This window comes from Chiloscyllium plagiosum, chromosome 5 (assembly GCF_004010195.1).
Source record: "Chiloscyllium plagiosum isolate BGI_BamShark_2017 chromosome 5, ASM401019v2, whole genome shotgun sequence".
Lineage (NCBI taxonomy): Eukaryota > Metazoa > Chordata > Chondrichthyes > Orectolobiformes > Hemiscylliidae > Chiloscyllium > Chiloscyllium plagiosum.
In genome coordinates, this window is record NC_057714.1 from 11,998,083 (window position 1) to 12,014,433 (window position 16,351).

At 41.1% G+C, this 16,351-nt stretch overlaps 1 protein-coding gene across 2 annotated transcripts in view; it reads right to left on the minus strand.

The window, feature by feature from the left end:
- LOC122549721 (adenylate cyclase type 2-like) overlaps positions 1-16,351 on the minus strand; it is a 625,439-nt gene that overhangs the window by 320,180 nt on the left and 288,908 nt on the right. For both annotated transcript variants that reach the window (XM_043689618.1, XM_043689619.1), the window contains one exon: positions 11,455-11,616. In XM_043689618.1, the coding sequence (XP_043545553.1) occupies positions 11,455-11,616 (162 nt within the window). The remainder of the gene's footprint in view (positions 1-11,454; positions 11,617-16,351) is intronic.

Genomic DNA, 16,351 nt, shown 5'->3' on the forward strand with positions numbered 1-16,351 from the left:
ATGCATTAAATGTATTAGATGTGCAAATGTACTTATTCAATATCTAGAAGGAAATACAAAGGGAAATCTGAGAAAATTTGCCCATAGAGGATAACTGGATAGTTTGGAGCTAACTGTTCTTTTTAGGACAAGGTTTATTCAAAAAAGAGTGGTATAAAGGAAAAGTTGAGAACTGACCTTGTTGGTGTGAAACATTGAAATGTAGAAACTAGGCCTGTCAAGCACACTCCGTCATTCAACGTGATCTTCATTATAAAGAGGGTTTGAATACAGAAGCAAGGAAGACTATTGGCAGTTGTGTGGAGCCCTGCTGACTTCACACCTTTGTCTTACCTAAGTAAAGATAAATTTGTCATAGAGTGATTGCAGCAAAGGTTCACTAGGATGGCCGTCTGTTGTATGACAAGAGATTAACTTGAGTGGGCCTTCTTTCACTTCACTTTAGAAGGCAGAGAGGGGATCTCAATGAAACATAAGCTCTGACAGGGCTCTACAGCTGGCTGATGATATCCCAGGCAGGCGGATGATCATGTCCAGAACAGAGGGCCATTGTGTGGGGATTCGCAGTAGGCCATTTGGGACTGAGATTAGGAGAAATTTCTTCAATTAGAGGACATGGAACCTGTGGAAGTTTCTACAACAGAAAGCTATTGAGGACAAGTCACGGAATATATTTAAGAATGAAATAGGTTTCTTGTAGCTAAAGGGTATCTCAGGATACGAGGAGAGAACAAGAGTATGACAATGCGTTAGAAGATCACGTTGAATGACGGAGTGTGCTTGATAGGCCTACCTCTGCTCCTAGTTTCTACAGTTCAATGTTTCACACCAACAAGGTCAGTTCTCAACTTTTCCTTTATACCACTCTTTTTTGAATAAACCTTGTCCTAAAAAGAACAGTTAGCTCCAAGCTATCCAGTTATCCCTATGGGCAAATTTTCTCAGATTTCCCTTTGTATTTCCTTCTAGATATTGAATAAGTACAGTCAGTTCTCAACTTTTCCTTTATACCACTCTTTTTTGAATAAACCTTGTCCTAAAAAGAACAGTTAGCTCCAAGCTATCCAGTTATCCCCTATGGGCAAATTTTCTCAGATTTCCCTTTGTATTTCCTTCTAGATATTGAATAAGTACATTTGCACATCTAATGCATTTAATGCATCAGTATTTGACAAGTTAGGTTGTTTTTATTACCCTTCTTGTTTTCTTATCTTTGCAGAACCACCAATATAAATCACGGCACCCTGAACATCCATTTAGAAAAGTGGCTTGCAAAGCGTTATTAAAATAACTAACTTCATATCTTCTGAAGCCCCTAGGTCTGAAAACTTGAGTGTACCTTTCTCTCAATAATTTTTTTTCAAGCAAGTTTGAATTTGTCTTGCAACCTAAGATGATACTCTGCTCCATTAGGCCATAACCAGCAGTGGATCTGATCTTAGTGCACCGCCAGTGACGGGTAATTCAAACTTAACTCATCAGTTACTCTGCTGAGTGTAGGATCTTCTTTTGGACTTGGCTGTATTTGTCAGGATGTAACTGACATGTTCTAGGCAAAATTGTTGATCCAAGGTTACTTCTGATTTATTGTGCTTGATATTTAATTGAATATAGTTAAAGGCACCTGAAGACAGAGTAGAAACATTAAACTCCTGTATTTAGATATCACCTGGCTACTCCTTGTCAAACCAATAAACATTGCTAATCTACTTTTAACTGAGTAAAATTTGCTTTCAGCAGGATTGACCACACTGAGAAATACCACATCCCTGACACATCATTCAATCCATAAACATACTTGGTTTAACTTCAGTTTTTCTTATGTATACCCAGTTTCGATAGGCAGATTCAGTAAAGCTTCCCTTTGAAACATCTCCACTTGCAAAAATGTTGCTTTTGTAACAATGGATTTACGTTCCCAAGATTATGTTAAAAGACCCAAGAAAATCTTCAGGCTCACGTTTCCTTCAGATTACTATCTGAATAGAGAGGGGCATGTACAAAAGACTAGATGTCTTCGGACACCAGTCAGTGAAGGTAAGCATGCAAGTACAGCAAGCAGTAAAGAAATAGCATTAGAGTACAAGAGCAGACTTCTCTTGCTGCATTTATATGGGGGCTTTGGTGAGACTACACTTGGTGCAGGATGTGTAGTTTTGTTCTCCTTGTCTAAGAAAGTATGTTCTGGCTATACAGGGAGTGAAGGTTTACCAAACTGATTCCTGGGATGGCAGGCCTGACATACAAGGGGCAACTGAATTAGTTTGGATTATTTGCTGAAACTCATAAGAATGAAGACTGATTGCATGAAAATCTATAAAATTCTAACAGGACTCGAGAGGGTAGATGCAAGAGAGATCTTCCCCATGGAAGCAGAGTCCCGAAACAGTCGAAGGTGAAAATTATTTACATAAAGAATGGCGAGCTTGTGGAATTCGCTACCACAGAAAGCAGTGGAAACCAAAACATTGTATGATTTCATGAAGATGCTAGATTTAGCATTTGTGGCTAAAGGAATCAAAGAATATGCGAGAAAATCAGTAAAGCTGTTGAGTTGGATGATCAAGCATGATCATAATGAATGGTAGAGCAAGCTCAAATGGCTGAATGACCAACTCCTGCTCATATTTTCAACATTTCCTCCTGCAGGAGAAAAGACTCTAATATTGTACATCATTTTGTCAATCCATAGACCTGACCCTCTTGTCGTCAACTTGTACAATTAGCTAACATTTGCATTTTCCTGTAAATAGCTTCTGGTGGTTTTTCCTGCTCTCCCTTCATCGATAGCATTCCTCGATTCACTCGTCCCTGCTGGCACCTATGTTACTGTAGTGCCAACGTTTTCCTCTGGGACAAATAAACTCATCCTGTATTTCAGCATCACCTTGTCCATAATCATTCAGCCTTTTGTCTGCCAAAGTCACAACTGTCCAGAATGCAAAATGTATGCTGCCTCATCATTACCTTCTATACATAATCAGTGTCAATTAACCTCAAGAAATGCGCCCTTAAAGTTTGATTGCCATATTATAAAAGTAAGGCCCCAAAGGAGCCTTCCACATCCATTAAAGTTTTACCTGCACATCCACCAATATCATTTATTGTATCCGTTGCTCCCGATGCGGTCTCCTCTACATTGGGGAGACTGGATGCCTCCGAGCAGAGTGCTTTAGGGAACATCTCTGGGACACCCGCACCAATCAACCACACCGCCCTGTGGCCCAACATTTCAACTCCCCCTCCCACTCGGCTGAGGACATGCAGGTCCTGGACCTCCTCCACCGCCACTCCCTCACCACACGACGCCTGGAGGAAGAACGCCTCATCTTCCGCCTCGGAACACTTCAACCCCCAGGACATCAATGTGGACTTCAACAGTTTCCTCATTTCCCCTTCCCCAACCCCACCCCAGTTCCAAACCCCTCTCATTTATCGCTCCACTCTGCAGGATCCCTGCCTCTATTCCTGATGAAGGGCTTTTGCCCGAAAGGTTGATTTTCCTGCTTCACGGATGCTGCCTGACCTGCTGTGCTTTTCCAGCACCACTCTAATCTAGACTTTGGTTTCCAGCATCTGCAGTCCTTGTTTTTACCATATTGTAAAAGTAGTCCTTGCAAACAGGGCTTTCAGTTACTCAGAATATTTATCACACATGCCCAATTGCCCCATAGAAGGGGGTACTGAGATGCCAACTTGAACCACTGCAGTTCTCAGATTGTAGGAACAGCCACAGTGATAGTCGGTAGGAAGTTCCAGGACTTTAACCAGCAACAGTGAAGAAATGGCAATATTTTTTTAAGTCAGGACGGTGAGAGGTTTGGGAGAGAATTTGCAGGTGGTGGTGTTCCCATGCATCTGCTTCTCTTGGCCTAGGTGACAGAGATCACAGGCTTCTAAGGTGCTGTCAAAGGAGCTGTGCAGAGTTAATGAAGTGCATCTTGTAAATGGTACATACACCTCCAAACCTGAAGCAAGTATAACTCTCAAATTTGTTCACTTTACTCCTTACTATTTAAAGATTCTAAGTAATATTTTAACAAATCCACTCAACACACTATCGGTGTTCAATTGTCCGGCAAAGCCCAATCAAATGAATCTGTGTCTAGAATATTCATTATTGGGCTAAATGTTTGTCTTGTATCATTTTGAAAACCTGGTTATTCCATCAGGACAACACAATATATAATCATATTTTGAGTTGCATCTGAAACGACTGTTGACCATTCCCCAAGTGTTCCTGAGTTGATTCTTCTGTTGTAGTTCCCAGCTCCTGCCATCTGTCACAGCTACCAAATATTTCTCTATCCTCACTGATTTTACTCATGCATTTTTTTTGCCATGTTGATGCTTACATGCCCAAATCCTGATGGCTCTGAAATGCTGCTACATTTATGCAGTGAAAGCTGCTGAAATTAGTATTTTCCAAGGCTTCTTTTTTTAAGGTTCTGATATCTGTTCCAAAAGTGAGTTTCTTTCTGAAAATCCACCTCAATCCAATAAGTTAAAGGCAACTACTGAATTAGGAATCTCCAAATGGAATTTTCGCAATTTTGCATACAGTTCATTAAATTCCATTATTTACTCTTTGATACAATAACTATCCAGCTTTCTAAATTCCAGTCTGATCATGTGTTATATGCATCTAATAGATCATTTTTCTTTTAAGTTTTGTCGACAAATTGTAATAGTATTTTCAAACTTTCCTCCATCTCCAATTGTTGAAACGTTAGTTCCAAAAATACTTCCCACTGAACTCTGTCTTAAGCAAGAAGAAACATTGCCAAGGCCATGTTCTGATTCTTTTTTCTTGGTAAAGATGTAATCTGTGGTCAGATATTCATTTACGTTTTCCACTGGTCACAAGTTTTTGTGTGACAGAACATCAATGGGAGATCATATCCCAACACACCACACATGTTTTTCGCCATTCTTTCCAAAGTTACTCCAATTGCAAATATTCTATCTGAAAGAATTTTATTTTTCAACGTTTACACAATCATTCTCTGCTACTGCTACAAAAAGGTTTGAAGATGGAAGGTGAAACAGAATCCAAGATACATAGCTATTCTTTGAAGAGAGAGTTTATTTACTTGCTCAGTCTTGGTCACCCAGCTATTCTTCATTTATGCTCAAAGACAATTAATACCGACCACCTTTTTCTCAATCATAATAGTCACATTAACAAAACCCTAATAATGCGCTAGAAAAAAAAGGTCCTTGAGGGTAGTAATATCAGGATTACTCTTGGTGCTACAAGCTAGTGAGGGTAGGAATATGAGGATAGAGTAGATTAACGCACAGCTGATGAGCTGGTGCATGGGAGAAGGGTTCACATTTTGGATCATTGGAGTCTCTTCTGAGGTACAAGTGATCTGTACAAGAAGGATGAATTGCACCTAAATTGGAAGAGGACTAATATACTGGCAGGGAGATTTGCTAGAGCTGCTCAGGAGGATTTAAATTAGTAAGGTGAGGGGGTGGGACCCAGGGAGAAACTGAGGAAAGAGATCAATCTGAGACTGGTACAGTCACGAAAAGAAGCGAGTGAAACAGCCAGAGCAGGCGGGGGCAAAGCAGAGAACAGGGTAGGACTGATAAATTAAACTGCATTTACGTCAATGAAAGAGGCCGGACAGGGAAGGCAGATGAACTCAGGGCATGGTGAGGAACATGGGATTAGGATATCATAGCAATTACAAAAATGTGGCTCAGTGTTGGACAGGACTGGCTGCTTAATGTTCCAGAATACAAATGCTATAAGAAGGATAGAAAGGAGGGCAAGAGAAGAGGGGGAGTGGCGATTTTGATAAGGGATAGCATTGCAGCAGAGGATATTCCCTAAATACGTCCAGGGAATTTATTTGGGTGGAACTGAAAAATAGGAAAGGGATGATCACCTTATTGGAATTATAGACCCCCAAATAGTCAGCAGGAAATTGAGAAAAACATTTGTAAGGAGATTTCAGTTACCTGTAAGAATAGTTATGTTAGGGGATTTTAACTTTCCAAACATAGACTGGGACTGCCATCGTGTTAAGGGTTTAGATGGAGAGGAATTTGTTAGGTGTGTACAAGAAACTTGACCTACTCTTGGGAAATAAGGCAGGGCAGGTGACTGAGGTGTCAGTGGGGGAGCACTTTGGGGCCAGCGACCATAATTCTATTAGTTTTTAAATAGTGATAGAAAACGATAGACCATATCTAAAAGTTGAAGTTCTAAATTGGAGAAAGTCTAATTTTGATGGTATTAGTCAAGAACTTTCAAAAGCTGATTGGGGTCAGATGTTCGCAGGTAAAGGGACTCCTGGAAAATGGGAAGCCTTCAAAAAGGAGATAGATGGTCCAGAGAAAGTATATTCCTGTTACGGTGAAAGGTCTCCTTTTTTAAAGACTGAAATTTCCCCTCCCACATGGTTGAAGATGCCATCCAATGCATCTCAACCATGTCCCGCACCTCTGCCCTCAAACCCCATCCCTCCAACTGCAACAAGGACAGAACCTCCCCCTCGGTCTTCACCTTCCACCCCACCAACCTCCTATTCATCACATCATCCACCAACATTTCTGCCATCTCCAAACGGACCCCACCACCAGAGATATATTTCCCTTCCCACCCCTATCCGCTTTCCGCAAAGGCAGTTCCCTCCACGACTACCTGGTCAGGTCCACACCCCCTAACAAGCCATCCTCCCCTCTGGCACCTTCCTCTGCCACTGCAGTAATTGCAAAACCTGCGCTCACACTTCCCCCCTCACCTCCATCCAAGGTCCCAAAGGAGCCTTCCACATCCATCAAAGTTTCACCGGCACTTCCACTCATGTCATTTATTGTATCCGTTGCTCCTGATGTGGTCTCCTTTACATTGGTGACTGGGGAGCCTGGATGCCTTCTTGCAGAGTGCTTTAGAGAACATGTCCGAACCCCTGCACCAATCAACCCCACCACCCCGTGGCCGAACATTTCAACTCCCCCTCCCACTCTGCCGAGGACATGCAGGTCCTGGGCCTCCTTCATCGCCGCTCCCTCACCACCCGACGCCTGGAGGAAAAATGCCTTATCTTCTGCCTCAGGACCCTACAACCCCAGGGCATCAATGTGGACTTCACCAGTTTTCTCATTTCCCCTCCACCTATCTTACCCCAGTTCCCACCTTCCAGCTCAGCACCATCCTCATGACCTGTCCCACCTGTCAATTTTCCTTCCCACCTATCCACTGCACCCTCCTCTCCGACCTATCACCATTACCCCCACCTCCATCCACCTATTGCACTCTCAGCTACTTTCCCCCGAGCCCCACCCTCCCTCCCATTTATCTCTCCACTCCCGAAGCTCCCAGCCTCATTCCTGATGAAGGGCTCCTGCCCGAAACATCAATTCCCCTGCTCCTCAGCTGCTGCCTGACCTGCTGTGCTTATCCACAGTGAGCCTGTGGTAGGTGTAGGGAATGCTGGATGATGAGAGAAATTGAGGTTTTGGTTAAGAGAAAGAAGGAAGCATATGTCAGGTATAGACAGGAGAGATCAAGTGAATCTTGAGAAGAGTATAAAGGCAAAAAGGGGACATGAGATAGCTTTGGCAAATAGGGTTAAGGAGAATTGAAAGGGATTTTATAAATACATTAAGGACAAAAGGGTAACTAGGGAGAGAACACAGATCCTCAAAGATCAGCAAGGTACCTATGTGTGGAGCCACAGGAGATGGGGCGGGGGGATACTAAATGAGCATTTTACATCAGTGTTTACTGCGGAGAAGTCATGATTTGGAGATGCCTGTGTTGCACTGGGGTGTACAAAGTTAAAAATCACACAACACCAGGTTATAGTCCAACAGGTTTAATTGGAAGCACACTAACTTTCGGAGTAACGCATTGCTCCGAAAGCTAGTGTGCTTCCAATTAAACCTAGTGGACTATAACCTGGTGTTGTGTGATTTTTAACTTTGTATTGTGGAGAAGGACATGGAAGATATAGAATGTGGGAAATAGATGGAGACATCTTGAAAAATGACAATATTTCAGAGGAGGTGGTGCTAGATGTCTTGAAATTCATAAAGTTGGATAAATCCTCAGGACCTGATCAAGTGTACCCTAGAACTCTGTGGGAAGCTACGAAAAGTGATCGCTGGTACCCTTGATGAGATAATTGTATCATCAATAGTCACAGATGAGGTGCTGGAAGACTGGAGGTTGGCTAATCCGGTCTCAATATTTAAGAAGGGTGGTAAGAAAAAGCCAGGGATCTATAAATCAGTGAGCCTGGTGTCGGTGATGGGTAAGTTGTTGGAGGGAGTACTGAGAGACAGGATTTACATATATTTGGAAAGGCAAGGACTGATTAGGAATAGTTAACATTGCTTTGTGCATGGGAAATCTTGTCTCACGAACTTGATTGAGCTTTTTGAAGAAGTAACAAAGAGGATTGATGAGGGCAGAGCAGTGGATGTTATCTATAAGGACTTCAGCAAGGTGTTCGACAAGGTTCCTCATGGGAGATTGGTTGGCAAGGTTAGATCTCATGGAATACAGGGACAACTAGCAATTTGGATACAGAACTGGCTCGATGGTAGAAGACAAAGGATGGTGGTGGAGGGTTGTTTTTCCGGCTGGAGGCCTGTGACCAGTGGAGTGCCACAGGATCGGTGCTGGATCCTCTACTTTTTGTCATTTACATAAATGATTTGGATGTGATCATAAGAGGTATAGCTAGTAAGTTTGCAGATGGCACCAAAATTGGATGTGTAGTGGACAGTGAAGCAGATTACCTCAGGTTACAATGGCATCTTGATGGGCCAATGGGCTGAGGAGTGGCAGACGGAGTTTAATTTGGATAAATGCGAGGTGCTCCATTTTGGAAAAGCAAATCTTAGCAGGACTTATACACTTAATGGCAAGGTCCTAGGGAGTGTTGCTAAATAAAGAGACCTTGACCTGCAGGTTCATAGTTCCTCAAAAGTAGGGTTGCAGGTAGATAGGATAGGGAAGGCGGCATTTGGTCTGCTTTTTTCTATTGGTCAGAGTATTAAGTATAGGAGTTGGGAGGTCATGTTGCGGCTGTACAGGACATTGGTTAGGCCACTTTTGGTATATTACGTGCAATTCTGATCTCCTTCCTATCAGAAGGATGTGTAAAACTTGAAAAAGTTCAGAAATGATTTACAAGAATGTTGCCAGGGTTGGAGGACTTGAGCCAAAGGGAGAGGCTGAATAGGCTGGGGCTGTTTTCCCTGAAGCATCAGAGGCTGAGGGGTGACCTTATAGAGGTTTATGAGATCATGAGGGGCACGGATAGGATAAATAGGCAAAGTCTTTTCCCTGGCATGGGGGAGTCCAGAACTAGAGGACATAGGTTTTGGGTGAGCGGGGAAAGATAGAAAAGGGACCTAAGGGGCAACGTTTTCACAGAGAGGGTGGTACGTGTATGGAATGAGCTGCCAGAAGAAGTGGTGGAGGCTGATACATTTACAGCATTTAAAATGCATCCTGATGGGTATATGAATAGGAATGATTGAGAGAGATATTGGCCACGTGCTGGCAAATGGGGACTAGATTAGATTAGGATTTCTGGTCGCCATGGACAAGTTGGAATGAAGGATCTGTTTCCGTGTGTACATCTCTATGATTCTATGACTCTATGAAGGTTTAGAGTATGTAAGGATTTGAATCTAAGGATGAGAATGTTAATATCAAGGTAACTCACAGCCACAGTCAACGTAGGTCAGTGACCCAGGGGTGATCAGTCAACAAGATTTAGTGTATAATAGGATATGGGCAGCAGAGCTTTTGTAAACTGAAATTTACTTTGTCCCTTCTGCTCACTGGGTACATAGTAGATGCTAAAAAGGTCATGTGAGGTATAATGAACAATGACATCTGTCATCTTTTTGACCACAGTATGAACATAAGATATAATTAATGGTCATTTTACTAGTTGCTCCTTCCCAGTTTCTGTAGCAATTGTTTGTTGTTACCCAACATAGTCACAATAGCCATCAAATTTTGAACAAACAAATGCAGGTGCACTTATTTTCCAGCAGTCTTAGTCTATTCCCTCCCAACTTCATAGAAGCTACAACAGCTTGCAACATTCCACCCGCCTTGACAATATTAGCATTTAAATCTTAGGGTGCACAGAAAGCATACTCATCATTATTTCTTTAATCTAGCAATCTCTTTCATGTTCTGCTTATTGAAACAGCTGAACTCATTTCAATTACAGAGAAATCATCATTGAAGGCAGTGCAAGATTAGGAAGCATCCAAGTTAATCGGTGGATTAAAATATGCAAGTTACCCTGAAAGGGGTTTGAAAAAAAATCTGATGTTAAGTCATTATTTGCAAGTCAATATGAGGAAACACTGAACTGTCACCAGCAATGCTTCACTCTAACTCTGAAATAGCATTAAAAAAAGACACCACACATGCAGAAATATCTGTATAATGGGTTATAAGTTAGTTATTTAGGTAGCTTTTGAAATAATAAAAAGCGTATTAGAACCTGCAACTCAGACAGAGACAAGCTATTCATTTAATATATGTTAACCAACTAAATCAATTTCAATTGTCCATCTGGCACTTCCAGGGATTGGTGACAATGTTCTTATTTCATCAAATTTGTGGCTCACATGTAAACTGCTTAGGGACAGCCATTATTAATTTATCTGCATCACAAAGGAGGTTTATGCCAGAGGCTCAGATGTTTAATAAGAATTACAGAATAAAAATACCATTTCACTGTTTCACACATTGAAATAATATGTATTACAGCACAATAATCTCAGATATAATTAAAAAAAACACTTACAGTTTTGAAAAGGTGATTAAAAAGTAGAAATTTGATGATAGATCTGCCACAAACTGCCAAACCTTTTTATCATGCATTGACATCACTTTGACATACTACCTTGTGAGTTATTATAAAATGTAATTAAGGCTCGGTGGGTAAGCTTCAAAGTTAAAGTTGGCTTATATTCCATTCTACGTTTTGATACATCTGAAGCAATATTACGTGAAGTCTATCAAGTTTGTTTAAAATGTATTATTATCATTGCTCATCAATCTTACTTTGAAACCGATCTTGATGTTGAAAGAAAAACATTTTATTGACAGCCAGCAACAATCCCTTATTAACTGCACATACTGTATCTGGTGTTTTTCATCAAAACTTAAAAACCTTAATTGCCTTATGTTTGTAACAGATATATTCCAGTTGACGAGAATACTCAAGCCATGCTTTATTAAAGTAAATTTGACATGAATTGTGTTTCTGTTTAAAGCATACTCTGGACAATAGTGTTTCAAAGCAGATACATAATTGACAACTGAAAAGAGAACAAATTTAAACAGCATAATTAGTATTTTCACATACTGTTTACTCTGTTCCATTTCTGTTTGCATTTTAAAAAATAAATTGGGCATGCATTTAGGTTTCACATCTAATATCTCTGAATGCTCACCTGCCAAACCAAGTGGTCCTTAATGACAGATGTGGTTGATAGACAGACGCTGAGCACTATAGTATGGGAGGATGATGTCAGCACACTGGCAACAACAGCATCCCGCATACGAAAGGGTAGCATGGTGTAAACCACAAAGATAATGAATAAGAAGAAGGATACCTGGAAAGAAAATAATATTCCTTTGTATTGGTGAAAAAATGGAACAAAACATAAGTCATTCCTAACTTAGGGCTTAAATATATCACTCACAAAAACAGTTATTTGCTATGAAAATGTGATTGGAAATCCCAGTGCTCCAATCTCTGCAGCTCATTAGATGCAAAGACCCTGGACCACGTCAATGCTTAGCATGAAATCTGCAATTTTATACCATCAGGGAGTAAGCACATAGTGGCAAAATTAATAACATTTTCTATTATTTTTTCTCAGGTTTCAAAGATTCAGTAGTATTTACTTTTCTCAATTACCAGCAAGCGAGAACTTTCAATGTTCTAGATACTTACGTACTATCATAAATATTGCTCCGGAGTATTGCTGGAAAAAAAGATGCATTTTGTTGAAACATGTCACCTTGCACTTATCTGGACAATTCACAAGAGTACCAACATAATGAGTGCAAATATGTTTATACTCTATGAGAAGAATATGTTTTGTGGTTGGCTAATAGACGCTGGTTGATAGAGGCATGACTTTGGAGAATGAACCAGTTATATAATAAGTGACAATAACTGCCAAAATTTTTTTTAAATCAGGAAGGTTGATTCTGTTTGTTCAAGGCACTGCCCTGAGGAATGAACCAGAAAATGGCTGCCACCAATTTTATTCAATTGAAACAGGCACAGTATGTGTACATGTTCCTTCTGTTTGGAAACAGGATCCTGTGTATTAATATATGGACTTTCCAATATGCATCATATGAACAGCCTGTCTGATAATCTTAAATTGGTGGTCAGTGTAATTCTCAACACACTCAGGAATACTTAGCCAATATTGCTCAGACACAAAATCACATCAAATGTTGCTCAATGGGCCTAGAGTTTGGCAAACGTGGGCAGGTTGGGTACAGTCAGTATCTTGTTTGTTGTGAACAGCTCAAGAGACATGCACTTGGGTATGATCTGCATTATCAAAGCAGACTTGTGTGTAACATTCATTCCATATTCTCATCTTCACACACCTAGCACTGTTTCAAGTTGTTTCAGATTACACACAATATTAACTACATGATTCATGAACACTCACTTACACATTTCATTCTTGCTTAGAGAACAAGGTGGCGTATAACCCGAGGTCAACTAAATGGCAGGTACCAGCGTAGCTGTGTACCTTCACATTCATTGAGAAACCAGTGGTTTTCATTAGTGATGAAGAGGCATTGTCAACTGATCTCACACTAACAGCCAACAGTTCAAATATCAACACTGCATATAGTTTCTAGAGTTGCTTTGAGATGTAAACTGCAAGTTATGAGTCACGCATTGCACAGAATTGACAACAGTGCAGCGAGTAATGTGATAGTCCATCTACCATTATGGACAGGTTAGAATCTGCTATGGACAGCCAGGCCCAGCAGCTTCAGGGTCTGCTGGTGAGGTGCTTGTACCTGCACTCCATCACTCCAGCCATTAGTCCCCAGGCGGATGTGGTCACATGGGCAATGGGGGAAGGTGAATTTTGACCTAGGGCTCGGTTTCCCCTCCGCATTAGGAGACAGGGTAGATTCAGGAGGCACTCAGTAAACACAGAAATACACATAGAGCCCCCTTGGCGGTTTTCACTCAGAACATTGCAAACATGGCCAGGGCCTCCACTTCCACTTTGCCTGCCCTCCTCTGGAACTTGGATGCTCAGGCAAAAAGAATCTCAGCATGCCTGGACCACCCTGACACAAGTGGTCCCAGGGTCTCCTAACCAAACATTCAGAGCCAATGGACTCCATTGCCAAACAGTGGGTCCCTCCATGCCAGCTTTGAAATGTGGCATAGTGAGAGGAAGAAGAGGAGGAAAACTTACCGTGGGCACTTTTATGCAGGATGACAATGCCTGGTACATAAGTCTTCACTTATGGATATGTATTTGCGTTTTAACTTACACGAGGTTGTCAGTGTCTGCATAAGCCCTAAACATATTGTTATATCAGTCAGTATCACTTTGCGATCGCAGATGAGGCTCAAAGAATGAAATTCTGTGCAGAAATCCTACTGCACCATCTTGACACGGAAGACCAATGCTTCTGTACATGGTGATAGCATTGGTCCGCCTGTTTAGCATCCCTGCTTTTCCATTTCCTCTTTGTATCAAAGTGTGCCTGTCAATGGGTTGTACAGCAGTGGCTGTGCCAGACAAGTGCAACACACAGGGGATCAATGCTGAAGGATGTCTAGGAAGTAGGCATCCTGTGTGTTGTATATTGCTTATAATTAAATGCAATGTTTCTTCCCTTTAAAAGCCCTATGACTGGTGGTGGCAAAAGCCCTCTCTCTTACATGTCAGTTCACTTACCAGCCCACTCAGAGGGTGCTTTTTTTAGCCATTTTCTTCCTCACTGAGCACCTTCAATTCCAAAATGATGAAAAGTGACAATGTTTCTCTGCCAGTGACTTCTCGCCTCAATCTAAGTATGTCAGTGAGCCCCAAACATCCATGTCCCTTTCATAATCGCTCATTCTGCTAACCCCACAGGCTACATTCTTATACAATTCCTCACACATGCTGACACCTTTCCCACTCAGTGCCTGACATATGAGTGACCATACCAGGTGTAGTCATACACTGTCCCAACCTGAAGTCAGGGTGCTCGGTTGCAGTTGATTCTGCCCTCCCTCATTATCCTTATGGTCTCCATGCCTAGTTTTCCTGATATCTAGTTTGTTTTGAGAGTTTTAAAGACAGGAGTCTGAATATTAATGGAAGGAGATGGTCCATCAACAAGGCATTTCACAAGCGTTAATCCCTGCCAACTGACAACTCATTGCTGCCGAGCATCTTGCCACTTTGCTTATAAAAAGCATTAAAACAAGGGCAAAATAATCTCAACATTAATAGAGATCTCTTGGACCTTTCGTCCAATTCAGCCACACATTTTTTTCAGAGCCCACATTGCCCAGACCACTATATGATTTCATCCATAGTGATGATTTTAACTATATAGATTGGTGTGTTCTGACTGATTTAAATTTAGTGCTATATATTTAGGAAGGTAGGTTTTTGCCTAATTTCTTCCAAGAAGTCATGTTACACTAGCACATACCTTTGATTATGGTGCATGCTTCTGATCTATATACTGATTGAAAAATAATGAGCCACAAACAATTGTTTCTCGTTGCAACAGGAAGATAGAAAGGGTATAAATACAGATTTAAGAAAAAGAACCTTAACCATTAACTTTCTGCTGCCTCTCTATTAATCTCCATTCTTTATTAAATTATGTTTTTACACTGTTTCCTTCTTTTTATTATCAAATTTGTTTCAGTTGTATTATCATGTTGTATTATCCTTTCTCTCTTACTTTTAAGTACATATAAGCACCAACACATAATATAATTTACTTTAATAAATGAATGTAACTACTTTTCAAGAAAACTTTGAATGATGCTTGTTGTAAAATTTAGAATAGAAGACAAATTAATATTTCTTAAAAAAATGGAAGTAATTATGTACATGAAAATCACACCAGCAGCTGTCAGGGCTTAGACTGGACTCCTTTGTGCAGGATTTGGGAGACAGTAGCCACAGACTGGGAAAAGAGAAATTTATGAAAATCATGCCAGGAGTGTACAAAGATAAGAATTATTTTGACTAATCCCTTTTATTCAAACAAATGTTGAACATGTTTCCAACATTTATTTGTGCTAATACCAATAACTCTTTTAAGGCAGTCAAATGTTGTCAAAGTAATGAGATGTAGAAATTCAGAAATATGATGTTAGGTGACAAACCATTATAATCAGTGATCCACAAAGTAACTGGAATTTTAAGTGATTCAAAGAAAAAGGGTAAGATGGGGCTGGAAACAAATTGCAATGACAATTGCAATTAGTCCACAAATTGCTGAAATCTTGCAGCGGCCTACCACTAAGCAGTTGATAGATGCTGAGACCAACTGCTGAGCAGCTGATTCTGTACTATGTGTAACTTCCATCTTTCAAGGGTTGCCAGTATTGGTTCATAACCAAATGCATCATTCACTCAAGCTAGCTATCCAATAAAGAACTGCTCTACTCCAGCTACCCTACCCATCAATAACTCCAGCCACCAATGCAGTTCTGTCACTGGAGGCGGCCAAGAGGTCCGACAGGCAGGTTGAATGAGAACCTGACGGCAAAAGATGCTCGCTAAGCTTTGTGGTTCAGTGATGATTCCCTGGGTGCTCTTTTCTTGGCTAATCTAAAATTGGCAATAGGTTCTCTTCACCAGAAACAGAAGGATGAGATTTCTCTACCTAACCATGTAAGGCTGCATAGAGATCACATTGGAGATCAGCAGCCATGTGGTTGCCTGGAACTTTGGTTGTAGAGCCTAAAGCACTTCAAAGATCTTCTCTATTTTTACCACACTGAGTACCCTGCTGTTTGTTATGTCTTTGCTGTTGTGATGGTATACCAAGGTCCTCAGAACATCCATTCTCCCACAGAGTCATAGAGATGTACGGGATGGAAACAGACCCTTCGGTCCAACACGTCCATGCCGACCAGATATCCCAACCCAATCTAGTCCCACCTGCCAGCATCCGGCCCATATCCCTCCAAACCCTTCCTATTCATATACCCATCCAAATGCCTCTTAAATGTTGCAATTGTACCAGCCTCCACCACTTCCTCTGGCAGCTCATTCCATACATGTACCACCCTGTGTGTGAAAAAGTTGCCCCTTAGGTCTCTTTTATATCTTTCCC